Source organism: Drosophila navojoa, chromosome 3, assembly GCF_054131105.1.
Source record: "Drosophila navojoa isolate 15081-1374.11 chromosome 3, UAZ_NAV_1.0, whole genome shotgun sequence".
NCBI lineage: Eukaryota > Metazoa > Arthropoda > Insecta > Diptera > Drosophilidae > Drosophila > Drosophila navojoa.
This window is the reverse complement of record NC_142891.1, coordinates 11887974-11908200: the sequence shown is the minus strand read 5'-3', so window position 1 is coordinate 11908200 and position 20227 is coordinate 11887974. Positions and strand designations below refer to the sequence as shown.

General features: G+C 34.7%; 1 protein-coding gene across 5 annotated transcripts in view; it reads left to right on the top strand.

Moving 5' to 3' along the window:
- LOC108658740 (uncharacterized) overlaps nt 1-20227 on the top strand; it is a 68751-nt gene that overhangs the window by 3751 nt on the left and 44773 nt on the right. For 2 of the 5 annotated variants that reach the window (XM_030385055.2, XM_030385054.2), the window contains exons 1-2: nt 13091-13529; nt 18656-19049. In XM_030385055.2, coding sequence (XP_030240915.2) covers nt 18977-19049 — 73 coding nt within the window. In that variant the 5' untranslated portion in view covers nt 13091-13529; nt 18656-18976. Of the gene's footprint in view, nt 1-12629; nt 12689-13090; nt 13530-18655; nt 19050-20227 lie in introns of those variants that run through there. The other 3 variants (XM_089256802.1, XM_030385056.2, XM_089256801.1) reach the window with 3 other exon arrangements.

The following is a 20227-nucleotide window of genomic DNA, read 5'->3' as shown; positions in this document are numbered from 1 at the left end:
TTCAAGTCGTTTCCGGGTAGAATTATTTTTTTTCGGACTTGATTCTACATTTTGTACATACTCTATTTTAACACACGCAAACACATGAACACATTGGCAGGCGCTCCGGTTACGCCGACGACTGAAAACTTTACAAACACAGCTTCATAGTAGAATAACTTTCTTTTTAGCTGGACTTTCTGAATCAAAATTTGTAGAGCATGCAAAAGTATAAAGCTCAAGTATTTGAAATACATTTCGTTAGAATCTGGGGAGCAGAAATAGAAAATATAAACTTTCCTATTCATTTCAATTTGAAATGTTCTTTTGTGCTATTCAAAGAGAAAAATATCGGTATGAGTTATCTATAAAAATATATATAAGAGACGAATCCGTTTCTAAGAATGTCCTTAGTGTTTCTTAGATAAAGTTGAAGTCTCCAATCAAGAACAAATCAATACAGTGGAATGAATACATATTGTAAATGTATGTAAAACATAACTTTAATACATTTAAAGCCAAGAGTAAATCAAGAAGAGTTTCAGTAAAAGGGAATAAAGGAAAAAAAAAAGCCAAGTTCAAACAAAAATTCAAATTTGTATTTATATATACAAAATTAAGGATGATTTTTGATAAATGATCATTTTTATATAGATGTTTTCATTTACTTACGCAAATGCTTAAATGAAGTTTACTACTCAACCTCAAAATGAAAGCGATCGAGTATAGGAATCAGGAAAAATATATGAATGCTGAGCTCCAATCATATGCCGTGGGAAACTGAGGCATTATTAAATGAAAAATTGAAAAAAAAGGCGTTGCTCTTCGGACTGATGATCAGCGATGATAAAATTACCTAGATCGATGTAGCTCATGCATATGAGTGCAGCACGATTTGCCCATCTTAATCAACATAGAAACTTTACTTTCAATGATAATAACAGAGCGCTCAGATTATCAAATTTCACACTTTTTCTTTTTTTTTCAATAAAACTGAAAAACAATTTAAATTGTAGACGCTGCTAACTCTTGAAGAAACCTCGCAGTTTCAGCTCTTCAGGCCCATCTTTAAGCCAACAACAAAGAAGCAGCTAAAAAACCCGTTGCGCTTGGCAATTTACTTGAAAATGCGTTACACTTAATTCAATCGCAGATAGAAGTGGAAGCTATTACGCTGCTGGCCCAATTCCGAGTGGTGGATCTCTGAAGAAGAAGCAGCAGCAGCAGCGGCAAATGGCCTCGAGCGCCCTATTATACTACTCTATGTATACCCCTTGCTGGAAGCTACACCATCAAAAGTTTCTATTTAATTCATTTAATTTCATTTAAGCCAACTCAGGCAAGAACCGTCATCATCAGCGACGTAGCTTGGCCTTTGGCCAAACTTATTAATAAATGTTATTTCTTTTTTATATTTCTTTCATTTATTTATTTATTTTTTTCTTCTGCTGTATTTCTTTTGCGCTGTTTTTTTCTACTTCTACTTCTACGGCGAGGCGTTTACCTATACGCTGACCTGATTAAAGACAGCAGCACGCACAGTCCGAAGTCGGACTTGAAGCTCATTCAGTCAGAGTGCGAGTAGAAAGTGTCGCCACTCTCTTTTCTGTGTGTGGCGCAAATGATTTAGAGTTTTTGACATTTGTTGTAAGTCGGCTTATTGAACAGCCAATGGCTGTGGCCGTTTGAGCTGGGCTTGGCTTTTGGGCTCTTGGGCTCTTGGGCTTTTGGTTACACTCTAATTGAAAAATAATAAAAGTCAAGCCAGTGTTCGTAGCTGTCTCTCAACTTTGACATACAAAACGGTGTTGGGTAAAGTTCATTGAAACGCTGAAGCTGTTAGCGCACACAACAACAAAAATATGAATGTTAGAAAAAGGTTTTAACATATTATGGCAATGCCTCAACGAATTAAGCTTTAAAGCCACACAAAAAATTGTTGACTTTTATGTTTCCTCTGCCTTTTGCTCTTTCGTCAGCATTTGTTGAAAATTCTAATTAAAATGTTGAAAAAAAAAATGCTGTTTGAGAATCTTCTCACATTTATGTGCTGCTTTGACTGGTAACTTTTATATGCCATTGTTATAGAATCACCACGGACGACGAGTCGTAGCTGCCAAAGATCATATGTGAGTCTGTAGACATTGCGTATGAGAAAGATCAACAATAGTTATAAAAAAAAAATTGCCTTTATGCATTAAGTTTTGCGTTTTTCCATTCATTATACGCAATTAATTTTGTTTTATTTTGTAAAACGAATCTTGAAAATACTTTGAACTTTCAAGTCATGAGAACTGGAAATTGTGTAAAGGCTTAGCCAAGATTTTTAATGAAATGTACAAATACTCATTCACGAAAGTAAATGAGGTTTATTGCTATTGTGCAATGTCTACAATGTCTCGTTCGTCTGTATGAATTTAAAGTATATAGCGAGATGTCAGAGACTTGAATATATAGTTGCCTATACCCTCGTCTTATAAAGTGATTTTTCCAATCCAGCCACCAGGGACGTAAAAAATTGGAAAAGGAAATTTTTTTGCATCTCAGAGAGTTAACATTTGAAATAAATACTCTATGAAAGAATGTAAATGGAGGATATATCTACTCTATGAGTGATTGTATATGGCGCATATAAATATGCCAATTGGAAAAATGACACAAAGGGGAAAATCTGTATACTCTACAGTACAGCTAGAAATTTTACGATCAAAATGCTATAGACCTTTTCATTGGATTCAAAAAAATAAAATAATGTATATATATTATATCATTTGGGTGAAAATTCATCAGTTGTGAATGAGTATTCTGCAGTCGCTAACGCCCGGCTATAACTTTTTTAGCTGATTTCTTTTTTCTTTATTTTTCTTTTTTTATACGTATTTCTTATAACATATATTTGTCTTACACCTGCTGAAGCCTTTTTCTTGTCCATTTAGAAACAAGCGTCTGCTTGTCCTCCATTAACAATCAATTTCATTTATGACCGCACAAATCATGTGTTAATGCTTTACTCTGATATTAAGCTATATTCGCATTTTTTGCCTGGCTATGCACTCGTTTCGCAATAAAATAAGTCATGTGTATTCAGTTTAAAGACATTGTCTCAAATGTGAGTTGACTAAGCAATTGGCACGACTGAAATGCAAATGAGATAAAACTGAAAGCTGCAAATGGATTCTCTCCCTCTCTCTCTTTCTCTCTCTCGATTGAGGCAAGTAAATAAAATGATATCATATCAGTATACCTTTATTATCTTGACAGTAAAAGTTTTGTTCAAGTTCTGACCATTGCATATTTTTACCTAAAAATAAATATCTAATGAAGTTAGAGAGTTAATAATGGCTTTTTAATAAGTTTATCTTTACACTTTTGCTGCTGCTTTTACAATCCCAGCTCATTAGCATATTCAGGCGGCCCAGATTTGTTCCATGACCGCATCGTATCCACAGCCACATTGCCGAAAAAAAAAACAAACATTTCTAACTTTCAATGGGCGCTCTCTATGCTCTCTGCTAATTATTATGCATTTCAGCAGCTTGTTTGGTCTTGCAAGCAAATCTAATTTAATCATTTAACAATTTTCGACGCCTCCTGCCCTCCCCATCCAAATGGATTGGAGCTGGCTGCTGGCTCAACGGGTAGCATGAAGGCCGAACCAATATTTAGCTCCGATTCGGATTCGGATTCAGTTTCATTCCATTGCCGCATATGTGCGGAACCACATAATGACTAATAACGCTGCCGATTTGCATGCTCTATGGGCACAACAGCTCAACGGGCCTCACAATGTGTCTTGAGACACGGCACAGTAAAACTGGTTTTTATACAAATATTTAGATACATGTATATCTATATATATATATACTACTCAGTTATTCACGCTCCATTGCAGTTTTGTGTAGTATTCGCAGCAAGATGGAAAAATTGAAACCATTATTAAATGCTGTGGCCAGATCCGGTCTAAGATTGTTGCCAGATCTCCAGATCAGTTGCAAATATGAAATGAAACGTTTTCATTGTAGCTCGGTATCTCCTCAAATTGCCTTTAATATGCGATCAAATTGTAGTTGCTGTGCAGCTGAGTTGCTGCAAAGTGGAGTCATTTATTTAACAAATTGTTGGATATGATTTGCTTGCACTGTTGAAGGGGATGGCTGCAAATGTGTAATGGATGGAGGAAAATGGAAATATATCGAAAGAAGAAACAATAGTGGAAGAGAGCTAGAGACTAAAGGGATGATAGAGAGTTTGTAAAGTCGAGGAAGTGAAGTGAAAAAAGGCGTGAAAAAGAGTCTGAGTGATAGAGAACAGAAGGCCAGAAAAGATGGAGAGAGAGAGAAAGAGAACCAGAGATAGAGATAGTCAGCGAAAAGGAAGAGAGCAAAGGAAGGACAGTGCGAAAAAGAGCGGAAACATTCCAGAAATCAGAAAAGTAGCGAATATAAATGACACAGAGATAGGAAAAAGAGATATCTGGTGAACGAGAGATAAAGTGAAAGAAGTAGTGATAACTAACAAAAGAAAGAAGAAGAGAATGGATAGCCGAAAGACCTATAAGAAAGAATATAGAAATATGGTCGAAGAGAACGCAATAGGAATATAAGAGGAATAGACAATAAAGTGTGGGACTTCCCAGCCAAGGAAGAACTTTCGTATAACCAGAGGATGTTTAAAGCTCAGATCACTATGAACGACATATACGATTCCTAAAGGAAAAAAAATTGATTATGAAAACTATTAAATACATAAATATATAAAAAATAATTATGAAAACAGTAAACTATGTATCATTCAAACCACTCCAAATTAAGAGTAACTTTTTATTAATGGCCTTAGTATTTTATTATTATTATTGTATAATTATATTATTTAATATAATATAGTTCACATAGGTTAAAGGTTGGCCAATAAATTGAGCTAATTAATCTATTAATGTATTTTTCACACATTTAGCTTCACAAAGTATTAGGAAGCTATTTGTGTTTTGCCTTGATCTATTGATCTATAACATGTATTGCTAGTTTTGGCATTAAATTGCAGTGACCTCCGCTTAACCAGTTCGAATCAATTTTCGGCCAATAAGCCAAATCGTAACAAATCGCGCAAATTGTTTAACCGAACGACTTTAGTTTTTGCCATGCCGACACGTACCACAAATGTAATGCCCACTAATTTCCTGACCAGCAGCCAACTGATTCGCGACTCAATTGGATTTCTGCTTAGTCTTCTTAGTTGATTATTTTATTTATTCATTTTATTGCTTTTCTGCTGTTTTTTGCTAGGCTGGGTAATTGTTTTTGTTTAGCTCTTGATGAAGCTGTGACTGAAGTTGAATGAACCGCGGCTCTCGATTCTTTTGAAATCTTCAGCGGTTTTTCTTTGTGTGCGCGAAACTTTTGCTGTTGAAACTTCCGCTGAGCGGCGATTGGCCACACTTTTACAGTCGGCCCGGTTCAATGGGCTTAATTGAAAATTCATTTTGTTAATTTGTTGGCAATTATTGTGCATTTGATTGAGAGTTTTTCTTTTTTCATCTTTATCATTTGCTGTCACAACTTTCACCATTCAAATACTAATTTTCATAAACGACTTGACTCCTTGGCACTCCGCAGTCACTGTCCAGCTGTCTTTTGTTACTATTATTATTATAAAGGCAGCTAACAAATAACTTGGCTATGACAATACACAAAAGTATTCATATATATTGTATTTATTTGTGTTTTAAGTGTTACGTTTGCTAAGATTTTGACACATGGTGATTTTATTTTTGGTGTAGGTGTTTGCTTGGACACGGTCCGATTTCTTTTTGTTTACTTGCGGCATTTTGTTTTGTTTGTTTGCTTGACTTTTTTCGGTGTTGATTTTTTTTATAGTTCGACTACCTCTTTTGGCTCTCTTGGCCTAAATTTGCATAATTTATGCAATTTCTGCGTCATATTTATTGACTCTCATTGGCATATAAAAAAATGTATATACATAAGTATATTTATATATATTTTTAGCTAGTGTTAATGTTGCCTGCGGCTTAGAAAATTTCCAGCTCAGTTTTATTTTATTTATTATTTTTTATAGTTATATTTTTATAGGCGAATGCCGTACGCGTAGCTTAGCAAAATTGGGGTTTAAGCCCAAGGTTATTTATTTGTCCACACTTGGAGATTGTAGAACTATTCTAGTTTACTCATTATTTATGAGTTCCCATTCATGGTTTTCTGAAAAAAAAGACGTTGTTTATACCTAATGCCACGTGCTAATTGTATCAGCCGCTTTTGTATATTTTTATTTGATTTGCGCGTTGACCTAAAACGGGTAGAATTAGGAATTCTCTTTAATTTTATATTTTTATATTATTGTACATTTTTATTAAAAAGTTATAAAAATATCGCTTAGACGCTTCTTCTGTAGTTTTTATTTTTAAATAAAATATTCACGTTTTATAAATGATTAATCATATATTTCATAAAGATTTTTTTTTTAGTTTTTATTTTTGGAATGGTTTTTTGAATCTAAAAAAAATATTTGCAATTTTATAAATGTTTACGCTTCTTTTTCATAAAGATTTAAAAATAAAATAATTTAATTAAAAAACAACCAAAATATATTTTTAATGGGAATAAAATGAATTTTTTGTTATTTTTTTAAATATTTTTATAAAATTTTATTTTATTTTTAAATTTATGTTATTTTATTTTTAAGAACATTTAGTACATTTCTTTATTTTTTGCGCCAAACAATTAACTGTTTAACTGTTTCATAGTTATCCAAGGTAATTTCTGAAGTTGGCCAACTACAGGAAATTTCACTGTAGATTTTCCCATTCAACAAATAGTTTGCACAAAGGTGGCCTCTGTTATCGCTGGCTTTCGTTCAGTTATAACAGCACTACCAAGGGCCGTGTTAAAGTCTTTTATTGTTACTGTTACTGTTGTTGTTGTTGTTGTTGTTGTTTTGCTTTCCCAGTGCACAGTTCCAAATCAACTTTGTTCCCAACTGTGACGAGCAAGTGCCTTGGATGACCTTGTTCCCACAGAACCGAACTGAGCTCAGCACCGGCCACTAGCCCAAATCGCTATAATTTACTTGACGACAATTTTGGTCTGCATTTGCGGTTTCATTTCGGTTCATTTCGTTTCGTTTCGTGCTACACACAGATGGCAAAAGAAAGAAGCAAAAGTGCAAGAGGAACGGAAAGTAAATGGAAAAACTTAATCAAGCGACCGCAGAATGAAGAAATGAAAAGGTAGCTGCGATAAATTCAAATCAGAGAGTAGGGTAGAGTCTAATTTATGGACTGAGCTACCATTATTCCAGATTTCAGTTAACTGGAATCTGCAAGCGTTGCACGTACAGATCGCTGCACCCACGTTCCCAGTGCTCTTCATGCCACACCGTACCGATCCGATTCGTACGTAGCTGTTGATTAAACGCCCACCTACTTTCCCGCCGTCATTCCGTTGTCTGTCTAACTGGGCTTATCATTTTGTTGGCTGACGATGACGTCGACGTGTTTCTGTCTGTGTTTGTGGGTTTGCCTGACTGGCGGCCATTCAAAAGCTGGATTCTTAAGTGCCAGTCTTTACTGTAGCTGCCGCTGCCGCAGCTGCGCAAGCGCTGAGGCGTGTCTGGCTGTGGCCCACGTCTTCGAACCCGGCTGCTCGTCGGCCTGCTCATTCATTGTTTCTTTGGGCTTTTTTCTTACAATCTTGTATTGTTTTTATTTCGTTTTTTCTCTCTCTCTCTCTTTCTCTCTCTGCCGTCCTTAATAAATATTTGCAACTCTTGTGCTACTTCCACGCGAATTTGGGACACAGTTGCCTGCGGCCAGCTGTCGTTCTGCCAGCTTGGATGGCGGCCCCAACATCTTCTCGCCGTTTGCTATTCAAAATGTTTAATTTCAGCCTAATGGCATTTTTATGCATTGCAAATTGCGTTACGAGTTTCGCAGTTAGGAATTTTTGTCTAGTCATAGATGTAATACACGACAGAAATGTCGAGAGATGCGACGGGGCCCAGGGCTAAACTGGAACAAAATGGGCGCTACCCGAGTTCCGTGTGTCGAGACTTGCTTTGATTTATTAATTTTGTGCATGTTGAAGTCGTAGAAAAGATATTTTTACAACACATCTGGTCTGGAGGAGCTGTAATATGTTTTTTTTATTTATTTAATACAATTTTGTTTAATGATTTTTTTTATTATAATGAAAGTAATTGCATTCGACTGCATTTAAATATTTTATTTTTGTAAGTAGATGTGTTTAAAATTTTACCTTAATTAACATTTATAAGTTGCTTTGCTCGCTTATTAAGTTAAGAAAAAGAGAATATATTAGGACAAATTATAATTAGGAAATAATTTACTAAGCCATATGTGAATTAAAAATTAATAATAATAATAATAATAATTATGGCACAGGGCACAGCTTTCAATTGGGGAATGATATACTAAACTATATGTGAATAAAAATAATAATATTAATAATATATAATATATAACATAATATAAATATAATAAAAATAAATATAATAAAAAAAATAAATATAATAAAATATAATATATAATATAAAGATCTTTTAGTACACATTCCCAAGAGCGAGTTTAAAGTCAATGCACATTTATAAAGAAGCAATATTCTCTTATTGATTATTGATTAAATTAAATATTCTCCAGCTCCCATGACCTATAAAGGCAATAAAAAGAAAAAAATAACTTGCAGATTTTCTTTCCTTCAGAAAAAAAGTTAGTTTACAAAACATATAACTATAACTAGAACTGAAATGACTTCCACTGTAAAAAGGGAATAAATGCTATTGGGTTAAATAGTTTTAGTAATGCACAGATTAAAAAGCATCTTGAAGTATTACGCATTCATAATGATTGCTAAAGACGCATTTAGAACATGTTACAGTTGCTATGACGAAATCGTCAACAAGATAAACGATGATTTATACAATTATTAGCATTTCAACAACGGCAACAACAACAACAACAACAGCAACAATCACGTATTTATAGAGCTCTACATAAAGCGCATTTTTGCATAATGAACACGATGACGATGAACTCTATCAAGTCTCTCCAGCAACGGCTAGCAAAAGGGGAGGAAGAGAGAGAGCGCGAGGGAGAGCAGCTTAATAAATTGCCACACAAAACAAAAATCAAATCACAACAAGTTTTGCGGTTTTCCCACGAACTTTATTCGTATTTGCACAAATGATTTGGCGATTTGCATTTGTTCGCTATAAAAATGTCACCATATACACTGTGCGAAAAACATTTGTTGAAGATTTGGCACAGTTACGCAAGCAGGAAAAAAGAAATAAACAAATAAATTTGTAAAAGTACAAGCAAATTATTGGACCACGAACTGGTAGCAATTAGGCCGCAAGGTTGCCAATCGCTTCGTGTGTTTCATTAGAGCAGAAAATCTGACTTGTAATGAGCGAAAATCCCAATTTGCATAAGCAATCAACAATAGTGAAACAGAAGGCGTGCCAGCCCACAGCACGAGATCAATTAATAAGCTACCTGGTATACGGTATATATAAAGTTACCTATATATAAATCCTATACCATCTACTATAAACGGGCATTCACTTTTTATGCGAAAACTTCCTGCACTGTGCACAGTGAAAAGTTCCAGTGGCAAGCGGCATTGCACAACTCCTGAGAATGAACGGGGCCGGCTGTGGCCGCAGCCACAACAAGACAATAAACAATACACGACTAGAGGTAAAATTTCGTAAGCTTTCCGCAAACTGCAAATGGCCGAAAGGCAGCCTGAAGAAGAAGCCGCAGCGCAATTGAGGCAAAACACAAAAAAAGCAAAAAATAAAAGCCCCAAAATGAGATTGCAATTGTGCAAAGTTTTATTGTGTAGGAGTTAAAGTCGAGCCGAGTTGAGTTGAGTTGGAGTCGAGGCAGACGATGCGATTCGACTTGAGACGATTCAAGTTTTAGTTTTAGTTTTGGTTTTAGTATTTGATTCAGCTCAAGACTCAACAATTGTCTAAGAGGTTTTCTTGAAACCCTTTGAAGGTGGCTAGAAAGGGTATGATGGTTTTGTATAGAGGTATTCAACGACAGGTGGGAGGAGGTCTACTATATTATATGAGAGTATATATTGAGTCTATTTTAGCATACTTACTATAGTATGTATATTTTTGTTAAATTTAATTATTCTGTACATATCTCTCTTTCTCTCTCTTTTTCTATCTCTCCCTCTTTCTCTCTTCTGCGTGTTTTTATGAGTATGAGTCTACTAAGTATATAATAAATATGTACGGTATTTTTATTATTTTTTAAAATTTAATTACTCTCTCTCTCTCTTTCTCTCTCTCTTCCGTTTGCTTTTATATTTCCCTTTAGGTCTACCTTTCTCTAACTAAGTTTTGCTGTCTCTCTCGCTATTCGCTCTCACTCATTCTCACTCATTCTATCCCTGTATCTCCTTCAGGCGCTCTTTCATTTTGACTCTCTCACTTTTTCACTTTTTCACTCTGTCTCTCGCTCTCTCATTCCATTTATCTCTCGTTTCCTCTCTCTATATACAACTGCATCGTTTCATTAGGTTCAGGGTATCTTCTAGTCGTTCAATTCCCAATGACTTCCATGTTTTACTTTTTATTTAATCTCTGTGGCACCCTAGCGAATGACTAAAAAACAAAATGTTAATGAATCTCTTTTAATTTTGATCGTGGCTAGACGAAAGTGAAAGTCCATCAGCTAGAGTGAAGTTGAGTTGTGTGCAAAATGTCTGAATAGAAATGCGAGCGCGCCCCTTTTGTTGAAAATTTTCGTGCGTTTCACACGCAAGTTTATTACACTTTCAACTTTGACAGCGAAGAGTGTGCGAAATAAAAAGCAAATGAATGTTGAACAAAATGTGAACTGCACTCGAATCGAGCTCAACACTCATCTGACTAGGCGAGAGAAAGGTGTTAACAACCATTTCAGCTTGCAGTCGACAAAAGGTCACTTGGGGTTCATTGGGATTATAAGATTATAGCTGTTATCTCTTTGACAGTTGAATAGACTGATTCTCATTTAGCTTGCTTATGGAAATCACTTTAAGACGCTATTTTATTTGTCGTTACCAAGCATTTTGCAGTTAAAATTAAATAAAAACATTTATATTACATCTGTGCACATTAATGTTACTCTGCAAAAACAATGAAATTATGTGGAATTGCTTTTTAATGCTGAATAGAAAAGGTATAAAAAAGAAGTTAATCGAGTAATAATACTTAATGTCTTATGTTAATTGCAGTTGGCCAGAGTAGAAAGGCAATATATGAATTTTTTAATGTTTATTATTGCATTCAATTTTTATAATCAGGGTAGTTATTTATTTTTGTATATAAAAGAATAGTGAATTTTAAAATATATTTTTATCAGAGCACTTAATTTATGTACTATAATCAATTATTTAAAAAAAAAAAATATAACCCTAAAAAAACTCATAAAAAATTGCACAAATAATAAAAACAAAACAAAAAATCAAAGAAAAATTATAAGTATTTTATTTAAATTTTATACGAGGTTTAATCCTTTTCTAATATGTCAGGAAAATTTCTTGAATGGGTAAACCGTCAGATAAAATATGTTTTTGATAGTACTATTTTAGATCTAAGAATATATAGCTACACAACTATCAGCAATGCAATTATCTTTTTTTTTTTCTAGTTGTCAATTTGCGATAGCTATTTCATCGTTATTAAACTGAGCAACAATGAAAACAAATAGATAAGTGCAGTGCTATGGGCTGTACAGTAAACGGAGAATTTTTAGTACACTTATCGACCTAGCATTTTAAGGTTATTTGGGTTAGCAAAACCTACCAGTTAAACGTACTTGAAGTTCATACAAATGTACTAAAAAATAGTTCTTTGTAGTGCTGCCTGCAAAATATGCAAAATATTTACTTTTAGTACATGCATATAATAAATGAGCATAGATAACTAAAATCTCTATTTAAGCTATTCAAAGATATTTACTTTTAGTACACACAAATGAGAGCAGATTACAAGAGTTTCTATTGCAGCTATATGAATACTTGCTAAACGATTTTAGAGCATCTGGAAATATATGCAAGTAATTTATCAAAGTAATTTAGATCAGCACCTGAACTACGCGATAGTAATTTAGTTTCACTACAAAGCAACTGACAAGAATATATCACAAATTAACTCGGCTTATGAGTACATTTTTCGCAGTGCACTTCAGACTCTTCTTAAATTTGATGTCAATGGCTTTAAGCATAAACACGAGCCTTACCTTCAGTGAGCATTGGCTATTAAAGCGACGACACTTTTAGTACAATTTAGCCAAGAATGAGCAAAGATTTGTGCTTTATTCTTTTTTAGTTTTTTCGTAGTAAATTTTTTGCCAGCTGATTGCCTCTACATTGTCATTTGCCTTGTGCGCGATGTGCTTGAGTCTCAACTGTGCTGTCCAAGACAATCAGTGGGGCAGATATTATAGACTGATAAACCTTATCACAATGATTACAAATTTTCCCTCTTGTTGGTTGTAGTTGGCTAAATATGTGCATGCAAAAGAGCAAAAGAGAGTGGAAGAGGAACAGAGAGAGGGAGAGAGAGAGAGAGCCTGGCGACACCGGGTGCTGACCGTTACGGCTGACCATTTGGCTGACCAGTTTGGTTTGCCAGCTCAAATGGAATGGAGGCGCGCGATGATCAGCGATTGGGGGTAAGCGCCAAGCGCCAATTGGGGGCTATCAACGAATGGTTAAGCGTGGGCGTTGCGGCTGCTGATTACGCGTGGCATTTCCCGTTAACAAATATTGTAAATGTTTATTAATTTACAATCATTATCTTTCTGCTGATGATATACATATGTATCTACGTGAGTGTGTGTGTGTGTGTGTGTCCGTACATGTATTTGTTTTTGCGCTGCTGCAATGCTCGGCCGTCGCACGAATTGCCGATTCGCTGCGTTAAAAAATATTAAATTGTAAATAAATACTAAAAAGCAAAAGCAGAAACAAAAGCAACAAAGCAAACAAGAATTATGTTCGTGTCGCCGTCGACGCGCCGAGTAATGTGTGTGTGTGTGTGAGTGCTTATGACTGTGTGTGTTGTTTTTTTTTCTCTGCTGCCTAGTACTTAAGCGCACCTCAGACGCTGCGGTCGGCGTTTCGGAAATGTCGTCAGTTCTTGTCGCCTTCACTTTACAGTGTTGTTTTCCTTATTACTCTTGTTTTTCTGATACGCGCACACCTTTCGCCTTTAGGCCCGTACTAAATGAGCGCACGTTTTAGTACACATTCGAACTGCGCGAAAATCGGCAGTGAAATAGCCAAAGAAATAGTAGGAAATATCCATTACTATTTCGCCCGACGCGACGCTTATCACAGCGCTCAATTTGTTATGTTCTAATAAGATAACAAGCTCTATACGACATTTAACTCAATTTTGCCTTGAGCTAAATATGAATTTTATTATTACCTTGGTGTTACAAATGTTGAGATTTTAGCACAACGTTTAAGGATTACACGCAACGAACGAAACCGATTCTTAACGAACCACAGGTGAGAACAACGCATCTCTGCACTAAATGGGCGTGACTTGGCAAAATGTAAACTGTGTCTATATAAAGATATGGGTGTATGTACTATATATCGTATATAAATGAAACAGATGTATATATTTTATAGAAGGAGAGATAACAAAATGTGTGCAAATATTGAATATTTGAGTTCTGAGAGGTGCATGCACCTCCATAAATACATATATAAGCTTTTATTGGTAATTAAAGTGTAAATGTTTAGGAAAATTAAATTAGACAGTGAAGTATGGACTGTTCGAGTTTTGAAAATAATCCCCTATAAATGTTATATGAAATATGTACAACAATGTAAACCAAATAATGTTCTAAATGTTAAATATAGTCGATGTAACACTTCAAATGTACTAAATATATGCCTAAGCATTAAAAAAGGAAAAACATTCAAGAGCAAGGAGAATTTATTCTAAAGTCAAGACTCGGCTGTGCTAACTTTACTTTTATACCAATATATTTTGGATATGTACTAAAATACATAGTACATAAACTAAAATTAATTTAAAGTGAAAGGTAAAATCTAAATAAATAAATAAATAAGTAAAAAAAGTTAAATCTAAAAACAAAATTGTATAAATACATGAAGTTATAAAATTGGTGAATACCATGCTTAAAAAATGTTCTAAAAAGTCTAAGAAATAATGAATAAACTCTCATCAATGAATCAAATCCAATTGGCAATCTAATTGAAAACTAAATGAGATGTAAATATATTCTCATATATTTTGCAGTATGAATCACGCCGTAAATTTGCCTTTGTAACACTTTGTTTGTCGGTAAAACCTTAATATTTGCGTACTAAAAAGTATTTACATTGCATTTTAGCCAAAGCTATAAACAAATAAGCAACTCATATCAATGTGAAAGTGTCTTAAATATGCTAATGCCATACTAAAGACCCTTAAAGATCAATAGGTTTGTACGTCAGTTCCACCGTTTGGGCTTATGGCGATATAATATCGTGTAGTTTGTGCGATACTTGGCCAAAAACAAGTCAAGTCAAGTGACTCACTTGACGGAACGAGCAAGTGACGCGCCCCAAAATACAAACGTGCTTAAAGATTGTTGAGAGACAGAGAGACGGGGAGAGATCCCCTTTGTACAATAATTCATTTTTGAGATATTTTGTTTATGAAAGGCCGAAAGAAATTTGTACAGAATTTATATGAAGCAAAATAAACAGAGATTCAGGCGGACAACAGTGCGTAGCCAGGCCAGCACAAAGGGGGGGGGGGGGGGGGGGGGGGGGGGGGGGGGGGGGGGGGGGGAAAACAAAAACAGAGAAAGATAAAAAATAAACGAAAATATGAAATAAATTTGTGCTGCATTTGGGGTAAACTTTTGCAATTAAATGCTGCTGGCAACTGGCAGACGATGCGTGATCCCCAAAAGCCAGATGGCTACTCAGAGTGAGGGAGAGAGAAAGAGAAAGAGAGAGTGAGAGAGAGTTTAAAACAATTCTTTAAGATTTCCGCAATTTCTGACCAAGTAATACATACATATAGCTATCTCTATATATCTAAGAGTGTGTGTGTGTGTGTTTGTGCCAGACTATCTAATAAAATAATTTATGCTTTTCTAAGAACATTTTGGCTGCCCTTCTTGTGCCGCTAGTACTAAAACAGTTGTTCTTGTTGTTAGGCCTGAGGCCGTTTTCTTTTTTTAAGCCATTTTATTTATAGCCGCGTACGAAATGTGACGCATTTCGTTTAATTTGGCATGTGAACTTATTTATTTATATAAAATTTAAACTTTTCGAGTGAATGACTTGTGTGCGCTTGATTTGGCCTTACTTCTTTTGCGCTTGGGTTTTTTAGTACATGCGACACTCTTTCAATTGGGCAGTGCATAATGCATGTACACACACACATATATTCATGCATATCATACACCTAGCTCATGTAACTCTGGCATTTTTTTATTTCTTCTGCACGTTCCAAAGTTCATTGCCGTTGAGCTTAGTGGGCCAAATGCTTGATGGATGTGTGCAGTAAAGCCAAAAGTAAACAACTTCCGATTTATAATTATTGCATAGACCGCACATTTGTGGCCAGTAATATTCCATATAGTTGTCTATCTTATCAGTCTTTTTCGTTTTTTTTTTAGCAACAAACATAAATAATCAAAACTTCGAAGTACTAAAACAAAACCCAAATCAGCTTTTGACTTTTATATATTGTCTGTTGTTCAGAGATAAGCTAAAGATATAAGATTGATGTCATTCTCTCAAAGTTTTAGCACCGACTTCTAATGCGCAACATGTGTTTGCTGTTTCCTCATTTTCTTCAGCTGTCAAAACGTTTCGTCTTACACTCCAAGCGTTTTAGAAATGGTGTTGATTAATTGGGCACGATTTGTTACATTTGCATGTCAGTTATGACAGTTTTCCATTTTTCACAGTAAAGAGGAAGTTGCACAAAAGTGAAAATTGCCGAAGTAATGTGTTCTAAAAAGCGTCAACAAGATAAAATATCGTTCAGCTGTTGTTGTCAATGCGAAATGTGTTGAAAATGGTATCTAGATATAAATATATAAACAAGTTCTAAGCGGCTAGATAATAGTACTAAGGTGATCAAAGTGTTAAATACATAGTGTGGCGCACTAGAAAAATAATGTATTGAAAATGTGATTGATGAAAGAGTATTAATGACAAATTAGCTCAAGCTATCTGTTTGTGTATATGAGCTAAAATTTGTAAGGTATCGAATTTATTATGTTGTGGAAAAATGATAATGTGGCATTGAGTGACACCTAAAAGTACATGCATGTACTAAAAGCACAAGTAATAGAATGATGTTCTAAAATAAGGGACATATATGTACTAAAAATAAAATCACGGTGCGCTGTACTAAAACAATTTAATGTTTAACGCAGTACTAAATGTAAAAGATGGCTTGTAACCATAAAATTGAGATTTCGAACTACTTCTGATTAAATGAAAAAGCCGTACAGAATACAGTATTATATTATATAATGTTATTCTGCGGTATAAAAGGGTTCTAAAATGGTCTAAAAGTGATATAGGTTTGTAAACATGGTACTTTTTACATGTACATGTACTAAAAGCGTAATTCGCCTTAAATAGAACTAAGGCTAGAAAACAAATGTGAACCAATTATTCAGCCGTTGCCAGAAACATAAAATTGTCATAGAAAATAAATATAAAAGCTCACTTAATCATGAAAATAAATAAAAATATTTGCAAACTAAAAACTGCAGTCATAATTTGTAATATTTTTAATATTTATTTAAAAGCATTTGGCGATTTGTATTTGGTATTTGGTTTATAAACAAATTGTGTTTACAACACACACATTTGACACTGGGCCAATCGGCTGTCAGATGGCTGTAATCAATCTACCCCTATGATATTGAGACACAGAACCGATCCGTTTTGTTTACCTGAAATTGTGATATGTCAGATATCGATGGCATTTCGCATTCAATATTAGTATTAGTATTGCTTACTTCATAACTATGTACATATGTATGTCGTCGTATGGCTTTTCATTGTAAATTTTTCATTGTATATCCACGTGTATTGTGCAATATGTGTATATTCCAATCTTCTATTTATAAATAGCTTTAAGTTTACATAGCACGAATTGCGAAATAAACAACAGGTCGAACGCCCCCCAATGACGTTAGAGCAAAAACAAAAATTTTCCCTGTTTATATATATTGAAACGAATCGAAGCTGAAACACAAATACAACAAACATTGCCCTCACACCACTGACGACATTGAAAACTGCGGGCATCCAATTGGGTTATCGGTTGAGCTTTTGTGCAATCCAGCGTGGCATTAAAATGAGAATCTTAAACCAAATCAATAAATTGAAAATAATATTGTATACATAATATATTTACGAAAAGCAGCTGCAAATGAAGCAAACAACTTGTGAATCGAGTCGACGCGATTCGATTTGCGATCGCCCACGGTGCATTGCATTTTGAGGGGCAACGCTTTTCAAATATATATGTATGTATATGCATACGTATTCTTATACTGTATACGCCATGTGCGCCAGGCATACAGAAATACTTATTAGCATTCGGCTGGAGCAATTAAAATCGCCCCCGACTCAATAATCATAAAGGGGCAACAGCTTCCACTACTAGCTATATCAGATGCTTACACATCGAAACGTGCTAAGAGCGTGCTAAATTATATTTCGAAGGCGTGCTGTCGTTTCCTTATACGTTTTTGAATACATTTTCATACATAACCTAACTTTGGGCTGTACTAAATATTACCAAGTTCATAGAAAACATTTATTGTTTGTAATTTTAAAATGCTACTTACTTTGAGCTGTACTAAAATGTACTTAAATTACATAAAATATCTAAAGTATCATATAAATAACAATTTTAAGGCTTGAGTACTAAAATGTGTTCAGCTTTAGTAAAATGAGGAAGCTTGGAGACTGAAGTCAATAATAATAAAACCTGGAGCTCTATACACAAATGTTCTAAGCTCTTAAAAGACAGTTGAAATTACAAATATGATTTATGATAAATTTAGAGAGCACTTAAGTCTACGGATTTTATGAGCAGTAGCTAAAGCCAATAATACTAAGTTTCAGCTGCGCTAAACTGTGTCAAACTATAAACAGTCGAAACAATTTTAATGGTAACTCTGACTTGTACTAAAATGTAGAAATATTTGTAGAAGGTAATTAACTGTTCTAAAATTTTATAATTTAGTCAGACAATTGTTCTACGCTCCAAATTATGATAGTGATGACAGTCAATAGTAGCAATCAAGTGTACTAAAATATGTAAAAGTGAAAGAAAGCAGCTGAAGATACTCAAGCTACTAACTTGCACAACAAAGCATTAAAAGTAGTACATTTCCCTGTACTAAAATGTGCTAAATTTCTCAAACTGATTCGCTATATCTAGTTCTAAAACTGTTTTGCACTTTGATTTTCAGTAGAATGCAGTAAACATATAAACACTCCTTGTCTATTATATACATATATAACTATATGACTGCCATTCTTATCAACAATTTGTACTAACGTTCCATTCTCGCTGTTTGGTTTTGTTTTTTAATTTTTTGTTGTTTTCGTTTTGGTTTTTTTGCTTACAGATATCGTTTTCGCTTATCGAAAATACAACAAAAGTCTGTACCGAATGCTGCCGCCGAATTGCACAAAAATTCAATACACTTGCGATAAGGTAAATGGAAATACATGGTGCTATATATGCTCCAGTTGCATTCAATGAGGAGAACCTGAAGAATCAGAAACGAACCGATGTGATACTTGGAGACTAAGCATTGCAACAACGATAAAAAAAATTAAATAAATTACTCTATAGTGTTTAGTAGAAGACAAAAGAAAGAACTGCATAGATCTAAAAAAAAAAAATAGTGATAAAATATTTTGCTACAAGACTTGCCACATTCAACATGGAACACTTGGATCTGGCGGGCTACATTAGCACGCCCCTTAATTGGAATTTGGGCGGATTCGAGCAGCAAGGTGAGTGCTGAAGTTGATGAGTGAACTATTAATAGAAGTGAATATATTGAAAGAGATAAATATGTATATACTAGTGAATGAAATGGGAACTACAGAATTGAAGCCCTCAACCATTCATAAACAGTACTACAGTTGTGTATTGCGTCACGTGGGCATTTTGTATACCAATAAAAAGAATCAGATTATCTAGTTAAGAATTTAATCAATGAATTTCATGCCTGTGATATTTTAATCAAGGGCAATAAAAGATAGTGGACAACGAACAGTGAACAAGTTCCCAATTAACTTTTAGTGTGCAGTAAAACATGTTCTCATTGTTCTAAAATCGATGATATATGAGTAAAAAATCTACAAATTGTGCAAATAACAATGCAAAAATTGAAAGCTGTTAGAGCTGGCTTAAGAAAGCTTGAAGGCAAAGAAATATATGAACTTTCATTGGAAGAATTTCGTAATTGTATTACTGATATCTTTGTAAAGACTCAACATAAATATGAGACCGAGAAGCTATAGACTGTTGATAGTAAAAAAGAAATGAAATTAAATACACTGAGAAAATATTCAAACAGAAATAGTTCGTTGACTCTACAGAGTAGTATATAAACTTCGTGAGATGGTGAATGTCTTTTATAAGTTATTACACATTTGTTGACCAAATAAAACATCCTGCACAAGAGTAAAAATTTCAAAAACTAGAAATTGTCAACCGAAATCAAAGTCTCTCGATTTACGAGCGATCACTGTGTGGGTCATAATTTATGACCGCACGACTGCTCATAAAGTTGCATCTTTATTGTTTAAACTAATCAGAAGCTAGTGTCATTGGGTGTATAAACAGAGTGGAAGTCGCTCGCTCAGTGCCGTCTCTCAGCTGGTTAGCTTGACCAACTGATGTGACGAGTTTTTATTAATAAATTGCATAATTAAGCGGCATGAATCACACACGCCGAACACAGGCGGTGGCCCAGCCAGCCGCGATCCCGATGCGGGCGCTGAGCGATAAGATCACAGCCGAGGCAGAAGCAGAAGCAGAAGCCGATGCAGAAGCAGCATTTGCAATTGCATTTGCAGTTGCTGCGGTAAATGGAGCTCGGTGACTGTGCCTGGCCCAGGGCCTGGGCCTGTGCCTGTGTCTGTGTCTGTATCTGTGAGTGGATTGTCGCGATGTGCTTCAGTTT